Below are 19,140 nucleotides of genomic sequence, written 5' to 3'. Positions count from 1 at the left end.
GTGCAACTCCCTGGCCCTAAGGAGAGAGCTAGAGGAACCATTGACTTCCTTGCTTCATGTGACTACCAGAGAGGAGGTGTAAGGGATGGCCTGTCATGGGGGCTTAGCTCTGTAAGTCCCACAGCCAAACTAGGCAGCATGATATCGTGAGGGGACATGGCAATGGGAAAGGGTGAATGCATTTCAAAGCCCACTCCACCTCATGGAAAGGGGAGGAGGGAATGGTGGTCAGGGAAGGTGAAGGTTTGCTGCCATATATTTTTTCCCCCTTGAAGTGCTTCTAGAAAGTAGGTTTATGGCCAACACCCAATTGACATGTGATGTTAACAAGTGACACTGTGCCAATAGCCCCTCCCGCCCCGGGGGGTGACAATGAGACTTTCACTGCTGCCTCGGTAACCAGACTAATCAGCATTTCTAGTGCCACGCTCACTGGCCAGCACTGACTGACTGGACAGCACCCCAGTCTTGCAGTCCATTTTACACTTTAGCCGGGGACAACTGCGGTCCCCCACAGCACACCTATGGTAATAACTTAGGGCTGAGAGGACTCCCAACTACCGGAGGCAAGGACAACGGCGAACCTGCATTTCATAGGGCAGGCCTGATTTGTCACAGGTCTCTTCCACAACGGTTGTGCCCGGCACTTAGGGCAACAGGAGAGTCACCCATTTATTCCCACAATGCAGCACTGTCATGGGCAGATGATGCAAATGGGGCAGACAACTTGGGGTTTGGAGACACCACAAAACAAACGGCCCACACCAAACTCGAATGTAGATCTGTTTAAGCCACCCCTTACATGCTAATTTGGGAAACAAATCGGGATGTTTAAAGACAGGCCCTTTACTACATTGAAAAAAAAAAAGTTTGTTCTTTACCGAATGTATTCCTCATTTGTTACCACCTGCGCCTCCCTCTGTAATCTAGGCCCTTGCTCATAACGCTCCCCTGGCTGAGGTAAAGTCATAGAATCTCAGGGTTGGAAGGGACCTCAGGAAGTCATCTAGTCCAACCCCCTGCTCAAAGTAGGGCCGATCCCCAATTTTTGCCCCAGATCCCTAAATGGCCCCTTCAAGGATTGAACTCACAACCCTGGGTTTAGCAGGCCAATGCTCAAACCACTGAGCTATCCCTCTTCCCCTCATCCATTTTCCTTCTCCTTTCTCTCCCCCACCCCGTCCATTTTCCCCTCCAACTAAATAGAGAAATAGCAGCTTTTAGAATCATACACATCACCACCGTTTGTTTCTATTCACCGACAACTGTGGCCCATAACTGTCCTCCAACTTCCCCACCACCTCCCCTCCCCACAGCAGCACCCGGGGCCTTTTTGTTTTTTAAGGAACGCTGACGTCTGCTAAGATTTTTCTTTTTGTCGATTCCTTGCTGAATCTTTTCTTGTGCATGTTCAGTGGCCCAACTTGTATTAACTGTAATTTTGTACGGGGAGTGACTGTCCATCTGGTTAATAGATCGTTAGTGTTTGTAATAATTTATTGGCTGTCAGTAATGTATTTATTAGTTACAAAATGTTAATAAAGTGCCAGCTCTTTTCTAGTGTGAGAGGGTTTTATTGCGTCTCCCTTTGAGGCCCTAGAAATCTCTGAATTAACAATACACACGCACACGGAGCTGCTGCCATGACACTGATGGAACCGTCACTCAGCTGCTACAGATGTTTGCCAGAGCTCCAGGCTCTTGGAAATATGGAGCTTTAAGAGGATGCTGACAAAAGGTATTTTTAAAATATGTACATCAGAGCTTTGTCTTTTGAACTTACCCTTGTTTTCAATTACTCTGTGGAAGCTTGAAATGGAAGGCTGTTTCCTTACAAAAACTATTTTAACACTGTGTGGTCATGTCAGTAAGATCATAAACGCCTGGGTGGGTGGTTGTTGTCAGAATTTGGGGGTATCTGTGTATATTACTTACATGGTGAGCCAGTATCATCTGTTGTCTTGCACAATGACCTGAAAGTCTGAAATAAGCATGTACACTAAATGCAAAAAACCCACCCTTACATTAATGCAGCATTAACATGGATAATTTGAACACACACACACACCCCTCAAGAAATGCAAAAGTTAAGCCCCTCATGGCAGTATTAACTCTTCATCTACATGATTCAGTACCCAGGCCTGCGGGGTGACCTAGGACAAGTCACTTTGGTGCTCTGTGCCTCAGTTTCCCCATCTGTAAAATGGGGATAATGATCCTGACCTTCTTTGTTAAGCTACTGATGAAAAGCACTACCAGAGTTAAGTATTATGAGGACTATTACACACATTTGAACTGGTTTAATTTAAGAATTGATTTTAAACTGGTTTATGCAAGATGGACACTTATTTCAATTCAAACTCAGCTTATTTCGGGTTAGCTTAAGTTGATTAGAAACAGATTGGAGCTAAAGCAAAGTAGGACTCTCAACCAAAGTAAGAGAGAGTGTCCATGAAGGGATTTGCTTCAGTTTAGCTAAACCAGCTTAATTAAACCAGTGCAAGTTTATGTGTAGACACAGCCTCAGCCAAAATGTATACATGCACCATGGTTTGCAGTCCTTGTGTATTCTGGTCGTGGTATACTTGTACACATGGAGGGCAATGTGGCTGAGTTAAACTTTAACTTCCTGGGCTTTGTTCTAATGTCTGATCTTTTGGAAAATGCCTTTAGCAGATCCAAGTGGAGATTTCAACACAGGTGCTGTTTTCTTGGTGGAATAATACCGCTGGGTTTTCCATGTCATGATTGGCTCTAACTGCTTAGGACAAGGGGTTGCACATTCATCCCATAAAACAAACAGAACATTATTATAAGCCATTATCATACAGAAAGCAGCATATTTGTTCACTGATGCTCTGTAGATCATAGTTTGATGGACATGGTGCAATAGCCTTTGTTTTCCTAGGTCTATAATCTGGTTATGTGGTCTTCTATTTCCAATGTGGTTTTCTGGTTCTCTTACACCTTTGGTCAAAGCTTGTCATTTTGCAGTGGTCCCTAGCACTACTCAATATCCAGTGTACTCATATGCATGAAAATCCATTTAAATATAATGGCATCATTCTTGGTTGGGAAGAAATACAGTTTTCCAAATAAATAGTACGTGTCTACGCTGGTATTATAAAAGTTGTTAGCAGTCATTAACTTTTAATCAATTCATCTCAGCCATTTCATTTTCCTTAAATAATTCATTCATGAACTTAATACAAGTGGGAAGTTTCCCATTCCTCTTAATTCTGTTCTAAGTATGATCCACACTTCTATGGTGGATATTTGTCTTTGCAGCCACAGATGTGAAACATTTATTGACATGGTCTCGAGGATGCTGAACACGTATCTATCGAACTGTGTTTAACTTCAGTAAATCAGGATATTTCCTACCATTACAACAGAGTAGGTAGAGTATTTCTCTCCTTTGAAAACACTTATCCGTTTTGTTAATTTAGATCAAAGGTCTTTTACAATTTGGATGACTCCCAGAAGACACAAAGAAGGATTTCCACCAGTTGCAGTGTAGAAAAATTGAACCTTAACCTTATTGCCACTACCCATATCCAATCATATCATTTTAAACAGATAACCATGGAATGATAGAAATGTAGGGCTGGAAGGGACGTCAAGAGATCTAGTCCCACCCCCAGACTGAGGTAAACCTAGACCTTCCCTGACAGGTGTTTGGCTAAAAACCTCCAGTGGTGGGGGGATTTCACGGTGTCTGTAGGTAATCTATTCAAGACCTCAACTATCCTTATGGTCAAAAAGTTTTCCTAATTTCTAACCTAAATCTCCCTTGCTGCAAACTAAGCCAATTATTTCTTGTCCTACCTTCAGTGAGCATGGAGAACAACTTAATAAAGAGGATGGTGATCAACTATCAGTTTGTAAGCACCTAGAAGATAAAAGGGTTATAAGGAACAGCCAGTATGGATTTGTTAAGAACAAATCATTCCAAGCCAACCTATTTACCTTCTCCGACAGGGTTTCTGGCCTAGTGGATAGGGTGGAAGCAGTAGACATGTCTTGATTTCAGTAAGGCTTTTGCACAGTCCTACATGACAGTCTCATAAACCAATTGGGGAAATGGGATCTAGATGAAATTTCTATGAGGTGTGTGCAAAAATAGTAGAAAGACCATACTAAAAGAGAAGTTATCAATGGTTTGCTGTCAAACTGGGAAGGCTTATGTAGTGGGGACCCGCAGGTGTCTGTTCTGGGTCTGGTAGTAGTCAATATTTTCATTAATGACTTGGATAATGGAGCTGAGAACATGCCTATAAAATTTGTGCATGACCCCAAGCTGGGCAGGATTGCAAGCACTTCGGAGGACTGGATTAAAATTTAAAACCACCTTGACAAAGTGGAGAATTGGTCTGAAATCAACAAGATGAGATTCACTAGAGAAAAGTGCAAAGCGCAAAAGTTAGGAAGGAAAAAAAACAACACACACCACTACGAAGTGGGGAATAACTGGCTTCGTTGTCGTATGGCTGAAAAGGATCTGGGGGTTACAGTGGATCACAAACTGAATATGAGTCAATGTGGCGCTGTTGCAAAAAAGGCTAACAACATTCTGGGGTGTATTAACAGGAGTGATGTGTGTAAGACCTGGGAGGTAACTGTCCCGCTTTACTCAGCGCTGGTGAGACCTCAGCTGGAGTACCGTGTCCAGTTTTGGACACCACACTTTAGGAAAGATGTGAACAAATTGGAGAGAGTCCAGAGGAGAGCAACAAAAACGATCAAAAGTTTAGAAAACCTGACCTGTGAGGAAACTTTCAAGGCCTCCCAAGGAAAAAGAAACATTTGTTTTTGTTGTGCTTTTTTTTAAAAAAATCGTGTCCTATAATAGCAATAAAAAGTTCCAGGCATTGGCACAAATGGCTCTGAAGTCATCATACGCTATTGTCATTTCAGTTTCACTTGGGGGGCTTAAGTCCCCACAAATGCTGTTTATTGCCTCATCTATTCTTCCTCCATGAGTGATATCCCTTAAATAAAACTGGGACTCCAAAAAGGAACCGGGAAAAATCATATGGCACATCTGTTATGGAAGCCTGAAGAAACCAATCAAAATGAGGTGAGTGGTGGCAGTTTGAGTAGGCTTCCATGAAGAAGCACCACATGCTTTTAGTATTTTTTTTTTTTGCTGGATATGGATTTTCTGGAGTATGGACAAATTACTGCTCTGCATTTACAGCTGGTCTCTGTTAGAGAACTACAGAGTAAACCCAGGGTTAGTAAGATGAAATCAGACATCTGCTCAATACTGCATGTGACATTCACATTCAAACCACCCCTAGAAGAATTATTCATTACTAAAACATTCATTGTAAACTCCTAAATGTGTAACTGGATCATCTTTTTATTAAGAAATACATACACAGCCTGGTTATTCTCAGCTGTCTACATATGCTACAGAGCCAGAACAGACCAAACATAAGTTAGAGCAGCCCTAGGGCTGCTCTAATTTCAACAGGGGCCAAGCAGGCCCCTAAACAATCCCAGAGGCAAGGTGAAAAGCTGGCTTGTAGTAACCGAGAATCACTAATGGATAACAAAGGATCAGCATTATTAACAGCAGCAACTTCTTGCCCTGCATATACATACATATTATGGCACTGACCGGCTGTTTGCCCAACAGTGGGCAAATAGATAGAAGCAGTGTGTCCTAGTGGATACTGTACTGGGACTCAGAAGAGTTGGGTTCTATTCCCAGCCATTGGCCTGCTGGGTGACCTTGGGAAACTGAGGCACTTGCTCCACGTGTAAAATGGGGTAACGATACTGACCTCCTTTGTAAAGTACATGGAGACCTACTGGTGAAATATGAAAGCTATGTTTTAATATTAATTAGTAGGAAGATATTTACTGGAGATTTATTTTTATCTGAGAGAGGGTTTTTTTTAAATGGGATTCCTACTATTACCTTACTTTGATTTGTGTCGGTATATTGCCTCCTGACACTACCCTGGCCACTGCCAGAGGCAGAATACTAAACTTGAGCTGATCTTGTATAGACGTTACAGTAAATACAAAATGTGTGCTCTCTGGCTGTCAGTCACTGCTCATCAACTTAGCAAAGCTCCTACGAGTTCCACTATAGCCTGTATTTCCTAGGGTGGAAATAACTTTTTTTCAAAATCTGTTGTGATCAGTACTAGCAGCATTTGCTCTTTCTCCATTGAAATCAACATAGCTGCCCCAACGTGCACTTTTACAGAGCGACTATTTCTTTGTCTATTTCACAGGAAACACATGTGGCCATATTTAAGAAGCTCCATGGAAGTCAAATGGAGTGGTGATGTTTTACTAGGTGATCAAGGCAACAGAAGTCCCAGCTGGCCATGGAGCAATACCAGAAATGACCCCACCAGTTGTTCCCCAAATGTGCATAATCTGTTTCTGTAGCTGTGCGTGTAAATTGGCCATTTAAGCATGCAATTACTGAATTGTATCAGCAATTACGGTATGCAACACGCAAATGTAGTGCCCAACTGCACTCAAATTTTTGCACAGGAACTTTTGAAAAGCTGTCCCTTAATTATATCTATTTCAGTGGTCTTTATGTACCTAATGAAAATGGATGACAACAAAATTAACGGCCTCACAAAAGCAGGGCAAAAGGCTTTAGAGGTTGTAGAACAAAGTAGTTATATAAAAGTGCTGAGAATTTCTATGCTGAAACCACCATTTCTACAAGATCCCGTCTGAAACTAACTCACACAAATCATAGTAGGAGCATAGGAGGGTGCCATACTCCGGCTGGAGTAAGATACAGATTGATGGCAGGGCTCCTGAAGGAAGCCTACCACCATGGGAAGGAGCTAGGGGGAAGCAAGGAAAAATACAAATCCACAGTCTTCCTTGAGGGTCCTAAACTCTCTGGGGTTTCCCTGCAGATCTTGAGACACTAAAGGTTTGGAGGGCCAACTCTCCCCACCCTTCCCACAGAGGGACAAACTGCTCATCCTTTGATGGGATGATTCAGAGGAACTCCAGGAGTTAAAATTCTTGGAGCTTCCTGGGCCTAACACAGGTTTTTCCCTTCCCCAGTGACACTACAGCCCAAGGAGTACTATATGCGTCATTCTCTGGTTGCACTATAATTACCATTGTTTTTGATGAGCCCCTGTACAAACATCAGGTAACACGCTACTCAGAATGTTCCTGCAGGGATTGAGAGCGAGAAGAAAAAGCATTAAGGATAGAAAGGCAGCATGGGCCAAATCAGTGATCCCTGATGTAGTTGTATTAGACAATGGACTTACAACAGGGATGAATTTGGCTCAATATATTCATTTTCATAATGCTAAAGGAGGCTGAATGTGGAACTCTTTTCACCTATTACTCATACTTCCAGTGCTCATGGCATAATTACGTCTACTTTCAAAGGAAACTGCAGGGGAGGAGCAGGGGGTTAGGTCACATTGTCAAGCATTTTAGGCCTAACATTAAGGTTTTCTATTTTATTATTATATGATTATCATCAACAACATGTACTAGGAGTAGAAATGTTGAAATGAGGTTTTAAAAATACATCAATAAGACTCGGCTTTTTGGATTTAAACTTTACCCTGAAATGTTGGAAGCACTAAATACAACAGCCTTTGAGCTAGTGCAGGCGAATAGAAAGTGAAATGGACTAGAAACAGAGTGAAACAAACCAATCTGGTCTCAGGGTTCAAGTTCAATGAAGTGCAGGGTAGAAATAAACATGACTGAAAGGGTGTGAGCAGACATAAGGAAAAGTCAACTCCATTTTTTTTAATTCTTTGTGGTTTAATTATCTAAGGGGTTCTTAGTGAGGCCAGTAAAGGATATGTATTAATCTATGTGGTTTAATTAGGCCTCTCACAAGACAGAGCCTGTTAGTGTGATGCTATTAAGTCTCCAGAGTGTGGACTCTAAATTGGTTAATCAGGCCATCTTGAGAGTCTCAAGCCAGCCAGTCTCAGTGTCACAGGCAGGACCAGAGCCCAGTTATTAAAGCCTCCAGGGCTATTATGAGCTGCAGGCTGCAGCCATAGCGAGCCAGAACCTTAGCACAGGGTAAGTCCACTTTGTGCCATGACAGCCATATAAAGGAGATTTAAAGCTGCCCTGTAGGGCAGCTCCCAGTCCCCCTGACTTAAAGACTAAGGCCATTATGTAGTATATTCCCTGCCCTCACAAGGCCTCTTCCTGTTCCTTATGCTAAAGGGGTCGGGGAAACAACTGAGAGAGGCTGCCATAAATCAGGGTAGCCCGTGCTGGGGGAATCTTCAGCTGCCCGTTTAGGGCAGTTTTAAGGCCCTTTGCACTGCTCGGGCCATGCAAAGGGACCTTGTGGGCTACGATATGACATGTTAATTGGTGCTTCTCCATTGTCCTGCAGTAGGACACTAATGTTAACCTAGCAGGATTGAGCAACTAATATATAAAGACCAATGTCCAGCTATAGAGAGAGGAGAAACTGCTCATTTTGTTAACAACTCTTTCCAACCTCATGAACTAAGAAAATGCCATAGAATCATAGAATATCAGGGTTGGAAGGGACCTCAGGAGGTCATCTAGTCCAACCCTCTGCTCAAAGCAGGACCAATCCCCAGTTAAATCATCCCAGCCAGGGCTTTGTCAAGCCTGACCTTAAAAACTTCTAAGGAAGGAGATTCCACCACCTCCCTAGGTAACGCATTCCAGTGTTTCACCACCCTCCTAGTGAAAAAGTTTTTCCTAATATCCAACCTAAATCTCCCCCACTGCAACTTGAGACCATTACTCCTTGTTCTGTCATGTGCTACCACAGAGAACAGTCTAGAGCCATCCTCTTTGGAACCCCCTTTCAGGTAGTTGAAAGCAGCTATTAAATCCCCCTCATTCTTCTCTTCCGCAAACTAAACAATCCCAGTTCCCTCAGACTCTCCTCATAAGTCATGTGTTCCAGTCCCCTAATCATTTGTGTTACCCTCCGCTGGACTCTCTCCAATTTCTCCACATCCTTCTTGTAGTGTGGGGCCCAAAACTGGACACAGTACTCCAGATGAGGCCTCAATGTCGAATAGAGGGGAACGATCACGTCCCTCGATCTGCTGGCAATGCCCTACTTTTACAGCCCAAAATGCCATTTGCCTTCTTGGCAACAAGGGCACACTGTTGACTCATATCCAGCTTCTCGTCCACTGTCACCCCTAGGTCCTTTTCTGCAGAACTGCTGCCAAACCATTTGGTCCCTAGTCTGTAGCGGTGCATTGGATTCTTCCGTCCTAAGTGCAGGACTCTGCACTTGTCCTTGTTGAACCTCATCAGATTTCTTTTGGCCCAATCCTCTAATTTGTCTAGGTCCCTCTGTCTCCTATCCCTACCCTCCAGCGTATCTACCTCTCCTCCCAGTTTAGTGTCATCTGCAAACTTGCTGAGGGTGCAATCCATCAGAGTTACTGAGCCAAACTGAGTGGCTGAATCAATCAATGGATAAAATTTCTTGACTTCCTATCTGTCCAGTTACTTATCACTGTTTCCTAAAGTCTCCATTACTTAAAAGATAACAATGCTCACTAGCTCTTGCCCTGGCCCCCTTCCTTCCTTACCCACTCAGTGGCTTAGGGTATAAGTTTGAGTTTTCAAAATGAATGAATCTATGAGAATGAGGGCACTATCGTGGGAAAGCCTGGAAAGAGAGCTGGCATTTACTTTCTGAATAGTTCTTGAACTAAAATTTGCTTTGAGTGGCTTCCAATGTTATGTAGTGATGCTGCATAATAAATTCATTGGCTAATGAATAATATTTACATCCATGATGACAAACCTGGCTCGTGGTTAGCTGAAAACAGCCATGTGACAGTCAATGAGATTCTGTTATTTACCGCCACAGAGTTGGCCAATCACATATATGCAAACAAGTGCATTCTGACTGGTTGCAGCTAAATTCAATGAAAAAAATCTTCGTCACCTGCTCAAGAACTGCTTTACGTTTTGAAACATTTGAGGGGTTTCCATGTATTTGCAAAGGAAAATTTAGGGACTGGTCTTGCAAGAAGTCCACATGCCCCTGAAGTCAGAGTTTGCGCATGGAGGATTTTCAGGATCAGATCCTCAGTCTAGTGTATTGTGGAATACCTGACCATGTTAGAGAGCAGGACACTCAGAATGTGGGTTATATTAACACCATACTTCAGTGGACACCAGCTACAGTGTTGATCCCACAGTGAAAAAAGTTTGGCAGGAAAAATTTATTTCCCCCCCCCCCCCCATCAGAAAATTTCTACATGAATACTTTTCAGTCAGGGCTATTTGTTTCCTTTTCAATTCACGTTTAATAGAGGACAGTAAGGAGAGCGTGGTTATTTATTTATTTAACTTGACTCAGGTAAAAATGTTTGCCTCTTTAACAGAGCACAGCAACAGGTAATGAATGTCTATATGACACAACAGCCCCTCTCCTATTGAAACAAATCTCTGCCCTAACCAAAAAAAAAAAAAAAAGAAAATATCTAACCTACATGGATATTTAAATTCATAATGTAGTCTGCTAGCTTCAGATAATAGTAACTGGCTCCTTCCTTTGAGCATGCTTCCTGACTTACTTCTGCTCTTGTTCTTTGGGAAATGTTTTACTGAAGAGTGAATCTTGCTTTGTGACCTGAAGATGGCAAGGGTAGGATTCTTATTGATCAACCTAGGGAATAGGTTACAGAGTTCTGGGGCCTGCAATTGACAAGGTTATTTTTCTAGCTCTGTCAAATTCATAAGTGACTCTCATAACTCCCATGACACATACACTGGTCTGAGAATCGATCTCTCGGTTGTTTGTGTGTCAGTCTCATTGCTCTTCTTCTAAAATGAGAAAGGGATAAAAGCCCTCCATATCTCTGTTTTCTTAACCCAGTGATATCTGTTTCCATCTCCCTCCAGTGCAGGTTTGTTCCAAGTGGTACATTTAATAGTGGTGTGTCTAGTTTCGTTTTGAATGACTTAAGCAGTAGAAATGCCATCAGCTCTCTTGGGAGACTATTCCACAAAGTAATAGAATTCATTGCTGGGCAAATGTAACTATTGCACTGCATGACTTTGATAAAGGACAACATTTTCATCTTAGCCTTAACTAGGGCCCTATTTTTTGCGCTTGTGGTTTTGTCGGTACAATAATCAAAGAGGCAAACTTGCCCTGGCAATTTATGGACACAAAATGTGTGACCGGTGTCTAAAATCTGGCCTATGATTGTAAGAAGAATGATAGCAAATGGCATTTGGATTTTTTTTTTAAAGGTAAGTTTATGCAGAGAAAAAAATTTACTGTTGAAAGGACCTGTGGTACAGTATATCCTTGTCTTTGCTGCAGTCCCAGCAGTCCCTGCTTTAATGACTTGTGTATATAACTGTTCATATAAACGAAGCATCTCAAGCCATTGAACATGATGGAATGCAATGGAAGCACTGAGAGTCAAAACACTGTTTCGTGATATTCTGTGATTTCTGGCAGCAAATTCATACTAGCTCAACCTTGTCTTGTCTTTTTTTTTTTCTTCTTTTCATTGCTTTCTGGTGACAAGTCCTATAGCATCGTTAAAAAAACCAGACCTCATGTGACCCTCACCAGATTACGAGAGGGACATTTAATTAAGAAGCTGCCGAGAAGCCACCAAACGCAGCGTTCGGAGTAGCATCCAATACAAAGAGATTCACTAAAACTCTCTTAGGGCTTGTCTACACGGACAATAAGACTGCAGCAAGCTGGGGGTGAATCTACCCCACACTAACCTGGCATGGTCTAACTGTTCGTGTCCACTCTGCTGACACATTAACAGTTCGTTAACGGGACTAGCTCAAAGTTCTCAGACAAACTCTTAGCACGGGTCAGTAGGGTGCACACGAACAGCCAGACAACGGCAGGCTCCCATCGGGTAGATTCACACCACAGCTTGGCACGATCTAATTGTTTGTGTAAATAAGCCTCTCAGTCAAAGTCCTGGCACTGAAGAGCTTCCCGATAGGAGCAATGTCTCTCAGGTAACCAGCAACAGAGTGCTATCAGGAGGGCAGCGACACTGGCCAATGAATAGAAGTTTGGTTCATTTTACATCTTCAATATGTTGAATCCTTTAGGGCCAGGACTCTTAACAATGCCTGCTCTTACTAGGAGATATTCAGAGACAGACTGAAGACTTTCAAGGGGGACAAGGGCATAGGATAGTGCTGACACAACAAACTCTGCTCCTTTCAAAACTAGGAGCACCACCATGTTTATGTAGCATGAATGTAGCCCACAGTGGTTATGGAGGAGTAATGCCATGTGTCTGATGCTACTTGGCTGGCAGGTATCTACTGACAGATACATAGGTACTGTGTTCACTGTGGGAGCACAGGGCTACTTCAATACATGCCTCAATTTCCACTCCATCCTGGAGCCTCAGTAGTCCCTGATCTGGCATTCCTATAAGAGTGAGATTCACCACGATACCCTTTTCTCCCCACGCCACCGAAAAAGTATGCTGCCTTGCAGAGCGAATGCCAGAGCAGCTGCTGCTCAATTGCCGAGCCCCGCTGAGCGGTCACCAGGAGAGATCACTGGGAAGTTTGACAGATTTCCCCCCCACACACACACATTGAAAAAATATATATATATTCATCACAAACAAAACTGCTCAGGAAACAGGGTGAGTTTGACAAATTTTCCATCTCAAAAAAAATTTGAAGAGAAAAGTCTCGAAGTTGTTGGAATGTTTTGTTTCAACATTTTCTAAATGAAAGAATTCTGGTTCAGAACAACTTTTCATTTAAAAAAAAAAATGAAAGCTAGTCAGACTGGACCAAAAGGGTTAAAAAGGACAAAAAAAGATCAAAATGAAACATTTCAAAAATAATCAAAAAAGTTACAACTGACCCAAGACCAAAAAGTCCAGTTTTTCAGTTCACAAATATTTGAGATGGATTTTTTTGTCTTATTTGAGATGGAAAAAACAGCAAACTCTTGAAAAGGTTTACAGGGTGGGAAAACTGTTTCCCACCCAACTCTACTCTCCACTGCATAATGGTGGCCAGCAAGACGCAAAACCGAGCATGGAAGCTTCTGTTTTCTCTGCCTCATGGAGGAGGTGAGGCACCATTCCACCCAGCAGAAAAGACAGGCCATGCAACGTAGGGCCTGGGTATCTGAGGAAGGACTTTGTTATGATTTCATTAAATAGGTTGATTTGATGGGGGTGAGAAAGGGCCTACAGTCTGCTTTATTCTCCAGTCCTGACCATTTTCTAGTTCCCCTGAATTTGAAAGCAAGATCAATCACTTTATGACCAACAACAACAACTTGTAATTCTGCAGATTAAGAGGAGACTAATGAAATGTCATGCTTCTGGGCATCCATGGATAACTGCAAGATTCAGGAAGTATGCGCCTCCACCCCCATGTTCTGCACTGTACAGGTGGTCAGATACATTATGGGGGCTTTTCACCTTTCTTAGAAGCTTCAGGTATTGATCACGGCTAGAAGCAGACCTTTGGTCCAATCAAGAATGGCAAATGGTAGGTCGTGTCATCATGGGAGGCTCTGTTGCGGTCCTGTGCCCTCTACTAGGATTCTGTTCTGTTGAATACTAAGTAACTTCACGTGGATTTGATCTGAAGAGAATAAAACTGTCTCCTTGTCTTTTGTAACTGTCTTGTGTTATATGAGTGTCCTGTGTTAGAAAACGTGTTTTCTAACCATTTCCCAGAGTTTGGTTTGGTAAACAGTCTCCTTTCCTAAATCTAACTTTTCCTTTATCTCTCTCCCCCCCTGCCTGTCTCTCTTTTCCTTTCTGACCTGCTTCCTGGTGTAGAACCGCATGCATGAGTCTCTCATGCTCTTCGACTCCATCTGTAACAACAAATTCTTCATCGATACCTCCATCATTCTCTTCCTCAACAAGAAAGACCTATTTGCCGAGAAGATCAAGAAATCACCTCTGACCATCTGCTTTCCTGAGTATACAGGTATGTGTCATGACTCGGACAGCCCAGCCTACCAGTCAGGAAGCAAAAGATGAAAGAAGTAATCTTGCAACACTGGGGTGCAGAGGAGAAGTGACACTTGATGTGCCCTAAAGTTATATGGTGCCTTGAGGGGGTGTCTGTATTGATGGGTGTCTTACGGACAGTTCTTGTGGGGGTAACACTGAATGGTCCTATGCTGTCCATGGGACACGCAAACCTCAAGACACCATATGAGCTTACGAAGCATCAAAATACAAAACTCCACCAATAACTAATGGAGTAATATAACAATGTTAATTGTAGTAATATTAAGAATTTTTTTCCTCCTTCCTTATAAGCTCATGATCAAACTCTGCCCATGGCTCTACTTCTGATATGTTTAGCAGGTTCAACTTTCAAGGGAATCACCAGCCAACGATTGTAAGGTTCCAGTCCTGCAAACACTTACGCACATATAGGAGCATAGAGGCCTCCTGGGTCATTGAGACCAGTCCCCTGCTATGGCAGGCAACCCTGTCTTACCATCCCAGTCAAACTTATACACATGCCTAACTTTACTACTGTGAGAAGTCCCACTGAAATCAATGGAACTACTCAGGGTTGTAAAGTTCGCTACATGTGTAGGTGTTTGCAGGACTGGGGCCTGAGTTATCTACTGACAGTATGGCCCCTTCTTCAAGAGGGTGGGGTCTTCCAACCAATCCATCTTCTGGTGTTTGCTTTGGCTACAGCTGGTTGGTTGTCAGAGCAAAAAGATGCCAAAAGGTCATTTTTTTGTTTAAGGGAAATTCATGGCACACAATAGTTTAATGGATATTAAGTTGTTTGTTGTGGGAAATTATGAGAAGTCAAATAAATATCCTTTACAGCACAATATAAACTACTGAACTCCATTGAGTAATGTTTACCAAACAATTTAAACCCTTCAAAGAAAAGAAAAAGAAACCACCAGACTGCATTAAACTGATAGGCAGCTACATTGTCTAAAAGTTCACAACGGAGTCTTGCTCCTGTAGCAAGACGGCTGAAATGACAACGACCAATGATTTTTATAGTGAAAACACCCTAAAAGTAATGGCTATGACAAACATACAGCCTAGCTACGGCAGGTTCTTCTCTCCAACAGGAGCATAGGCGTTACCAGACTGGATCAGACATGTGGTCCATCTAAACCAGTATCGGGTTTCCAACAATGGCCAGTACTAGATGTAAGGTGTAAGAACCCCAGAAGTAGGTAGATGTTGGATAATTAGGTCTCGTATAAAGAGATCTCAGATTGACATATGTACAGAGAGAACTTTACTGTGCATGTTTAGAGCAACAGTCTTTAATCAGCATCACCCCAGTGAGATAAGAACGATTACCTCCATTTTACAGAGACGTGCCCAAAGACACACAATACATCAGTGGTGGAGCTGGGTCTAGAAGGCATATTTCCTCAACTGTTTGTCTTGCCTACTTTATTAGGCCGTGCTGCCCTTCTGGTCTCTTGCCCGAGACTCCACAGCAAAACAAAAGCAGAGGATGCAGGACATTCTGACTGCAAGTCCCGTGCTCATGCATCCAGATCATAGTGCCAAAGTGAATGGTTTGCCCCAGAATTGGCAGCTTTAGCAAAAATCCAGTGTTAGTTATGTTACCATCCAAACAGATGGAGAGTGAGCCAGTTGAGGGAGTGAAAACACAACAGACTTTGGCAGGATTATTTTACACTCTTGAGTCTGTGTGTGTGTTGCAGAGGGACTCTCTTATTACACTTTTACACATCATTCAGCTAAATCATATGCTACCTTTGCCCTCAACCAAAACTGTACACACAGATCCATGCATATTAAAGGGCAGAATGCAGGGTAAGTACATAACTCCCAGAAGTGTGCACTATGCGGATGACAGAAAGAAGAAAAAAAGCCTTTAATGTGGAACATTCCAGTAGTTAAAATTGGCCAGCCCCAGAGCAGAGGGAAAATGAGGCTTCCACTCACAATTACACAGTTAAGACTGGTCAGCCATTTGAGTAGTCCAATTGGCCAATCATTCCCCTTCTTGAATAATGAGGACGACGTCTGGATTTTGCAAAGAGGACATGATTGTGAGTCATGAAAATAAGAGTCTGGTTTATGACTGAATCGCAAAGAAGAACAAAATATTTTATTCCTCATCTTAATTATTTATTAATGGCAAAATCATTTTTTTCCTTTAAAAAATTAAGGGGGGGTAGAAACTTAACCCTTGCGACTGGCAGCTCAATTGGCCACTATGGCATTTGGATATTAAGGGTTTCAAGTCATTCATTGAAACACTCACTATCTGTGGAAGAACCAGCTATACACTGAGCCCTATGCCTGCACTTCTTAAACCAACCTGAAGAAGGGCTCTGGGTACGCATGAAAGCTTGTCTCTCTCACCAACAGAAGCTGGTCCAATAAAAGCTATTCCCTCACCCACCTTGTCTCTGTAACACCCTGAGATCAACATGGCTACAACAACATTGCATGCTTCATAAACTGTGTTATTTTGTGTCTTTGGTAAGGTTTCTAGCCTACAGCCTTTACTCACGAGAGAAAAGGCTGCAGGATTGGGTCCGCTGGTTCTTAAAGTGGAGGGATGTTTTTAGAAAATTTTCTGTTAATTTGTTTCTCACATATTTACTCCCTTGAAAATGTTTAGGTTTTGTGAAATTTCAGGAGAAAGGCATTCTGCGGGCAAAAAGCTGTGAAATCACAAAATCCTAGGTTTGCCTGGGGAAAACAGCTTGGCTTGGCAAATATAGCATGGAAAGGTCTTGGAAACCAAGAAACAATTCTGAATTTATAACAAGAGGCAAAACTGCTCAAAATTCTGAAGGTTGTAAATATTTCACATACCTCTGAAATCTTTCTTCTAGAGTTCGGCTTTAGTGATCATAAAGGGGATTCTTTAGTAAGGCTGCTGGACACAGACAGACCCTCTGGTCGTTCTCTCTGATTCCAAGACTAACACAGCCAATGCTGCTTAGTGCCCACCGACAGGGTCTCCCTTTGTCCTGGTCAGGAATAAGCAAGAATGGAATGGACTGCGGTCTATCAAATAATCCTCCATAGCTCTCAAACAAGTTTCTACACTGCTGGGGCACCTCTTTGTGGCAACATCTGGGGATCAGCTCTCACCTGGTCTGATGTCCTCTCCATTAGTTGCTTGCTCCATGGCCTCTCTGAACTTGAGGTGCTCCCTCTTCATGTCTTGGCCCCTCAGCCAGGTTACGATAGTCCTCCGCTTCTGGGGTGCCAAAGTCCCACCGGACAAATTGTCTTATCTGTGGTTTAGGCAATCTTCTGATCCACTTTGAAATTTGGGCCACTTTCCCAATGGCCAACAGGGGAACTGAGGCCCACCCACTACTCTGGGTTCCAGCTCAGGGACCCTATCCCTAGCAACCACAGTCTGCTCCTGTTGCTTTGTCCCTGAGCTCTTTCCTACCTCTCCTCTCTTCTAGCCCATTTCTAGGTTTACCCCTGGAGCTTCCTCCACTTCCTGGGGCTACTTCACCCCTCTCAACTTCCTACCAGAGTCTGTAATCCAAGGCAAGATACTTAGTCTCTCCCTAGAACTCCTCCTTGTCCCTAGCCAACAACTCAAACTCCCCTCTGGGGTAACTACAGATCACCTTCCTAGAGCCCTTTTCTCTTATCACCAACTCCCTCTGTTTATAAGCCTAGCCAAGCTCCTCCTCCAGCTGGGTTTCATCAGCAGGGTGACCATATTTCCCTGTGGTGAATACGGGACACCTGGGAAAATTACTCGTATTCAAGTGAGTTCCATGGCAATCAATCAGAACTATGCAGTACAAACTTTCAAATTAACATCAAGTTGACTGAGCCCCGTTTAAAAGAAATAGTGCATAGTTGGATTCTTTTTATTTACCTTCTTATCTTTAAGGCTTTAGGGTTCTCACAGGGAGAGGTGACACACACACATATACACACACTCCTGTACACCTCTCTCACACAGTGGGGTGGGGAGGTGACCGACTGATCCAACCCTCCAGGTGCTCTCTGCCCTCCATGCCTGGCTGGGACCCCCGGGATTCACCCGCCTATCCTGATACCTGGTGCCACGTCTTCCCGCGGCAACACATGGAGGGGCATGCAGGGTCACATCCCCTTCCCCAGATTTCTGCCAGGATTCACACCAGAATGTGGCCAGCAGCAGTCTTTTGGCACTGTGTGGGCAGGAAGGGACGGGAGCTGCTTCCAACTGCAGGAGGGGGAAGGGATGGCCTGGCCCGTGTCTTTGCAGAGCTCGTCTTCCGCCCCACCCCACCCCCGCTCCCCCATGGCGGGAAGCAGCTTGTCCCTTCCTGTCCGCACAGTGTCGAAAGGCAGCTAACACCTCCAAGCTGCTGCCGGCCACTGACATAACCCAGCCGCCCCCCGTCCCCCGGCGATCGCGCGGGCAGGAAGGGGTTAAGCCCTAAGGATGTATTGTGCGCCAGGGCCCAGGGAACCTGACTGCAGGGGCTACAGTGAACCTGGCCAGAGAGGTGGCTCAGCAGGAGCGGGTGCCTAGGGGACAGAGCAGCCCCGGGCTCCCTGGGGGCAGGGGGGGAGTGAAGAGGCAAAGCAGGGAGAGGACAGCGAGAGGGGGTGCATGTAAAGGGCCAATGGGTGGGCAGCAAAGGCGACACGTAATCGGCTGCTGCCTGGCGCCTGCCCGCACTCACCAGCCACCGCAGCGCACAGCCAGTGCCAGCCGGAAACGGGAGCGGGGTCGGGGCCCTGCTGGTCGAGAGCCGGCACGCAGCGGGGGCTGCGCGGACAAACCAGCCGGGGGAGCGACCAGCCCCACGCACTGCAGCTTTGCCCCCACCCCATTGTCAGCCACTGGACACCCCCCCACACTCACTGCTGGTAGGCGGGCAGCGGGTGAGCAGGGATCTGGCAAGCAGCAGGAGCTGCCAGTACTGATGGGGGGCAGGATATAGAAAATACTGGACAATTTGCCTGTTTTTAGGAAAAAGTCGGGACATCTGCAGGAGGGCTTAAATATGGGCTGTCCCTTTAAAAACGGGACATCTGGTCACCCTAACCATACAGGCGGCCTCTGGAGGAAGGCCAGGGCCTGACAGGTAATTAGCCTGTTTTACTTGTTCGGGCCGTGTCGGGGGTGAACACCCCAGCACACCCTCTCAGAAGTTAGAAGGGTTCTTACTGA

The 19,140-nt window shown here is 44.1% G+C and overlaps 1 protein-coding gene across 1 annotated transcript in view; it reads left to right on the top strand.

The window, feature by feature from the left end:
* Window positions 1-19,140, top strand: part of GNAO1 (G protein subunit alpha o1) — a 313,012-nt gene that overhangs the window by 287,111 nt on the left and 6,761 nt on the right. Inside the window, exon 7 of the mRNA XM_084644222.1 lies at window positions 13,797-13,950. Coding sequence (XP_084500348.1) covers window positions 13,797-13,950 — 154 coding nt within the window. The remainder of the gene's footprint in view (window positions 1-13,796; window positions 13,951-19,140) is intronic.

This window comes from Lepidochelys olivacea, assembly GCF_965140295.1.
Source record: "Lepidochelys olivacea isolate rLepOli2 genome assembly, chromosome: 12".
NCBI classification, from domain to species: domain Eukaryota; kingdom Metazoa; phylum Chordata; order Testudines; family Cheloniidae; genus Lepidochelys; species Lepidochelys olivacea.
The sequence above is the reverse complement of the archived record's forward strand: the minus strand, read 5'-3'. Positions and strand labels throughout refer to the sequence as shown.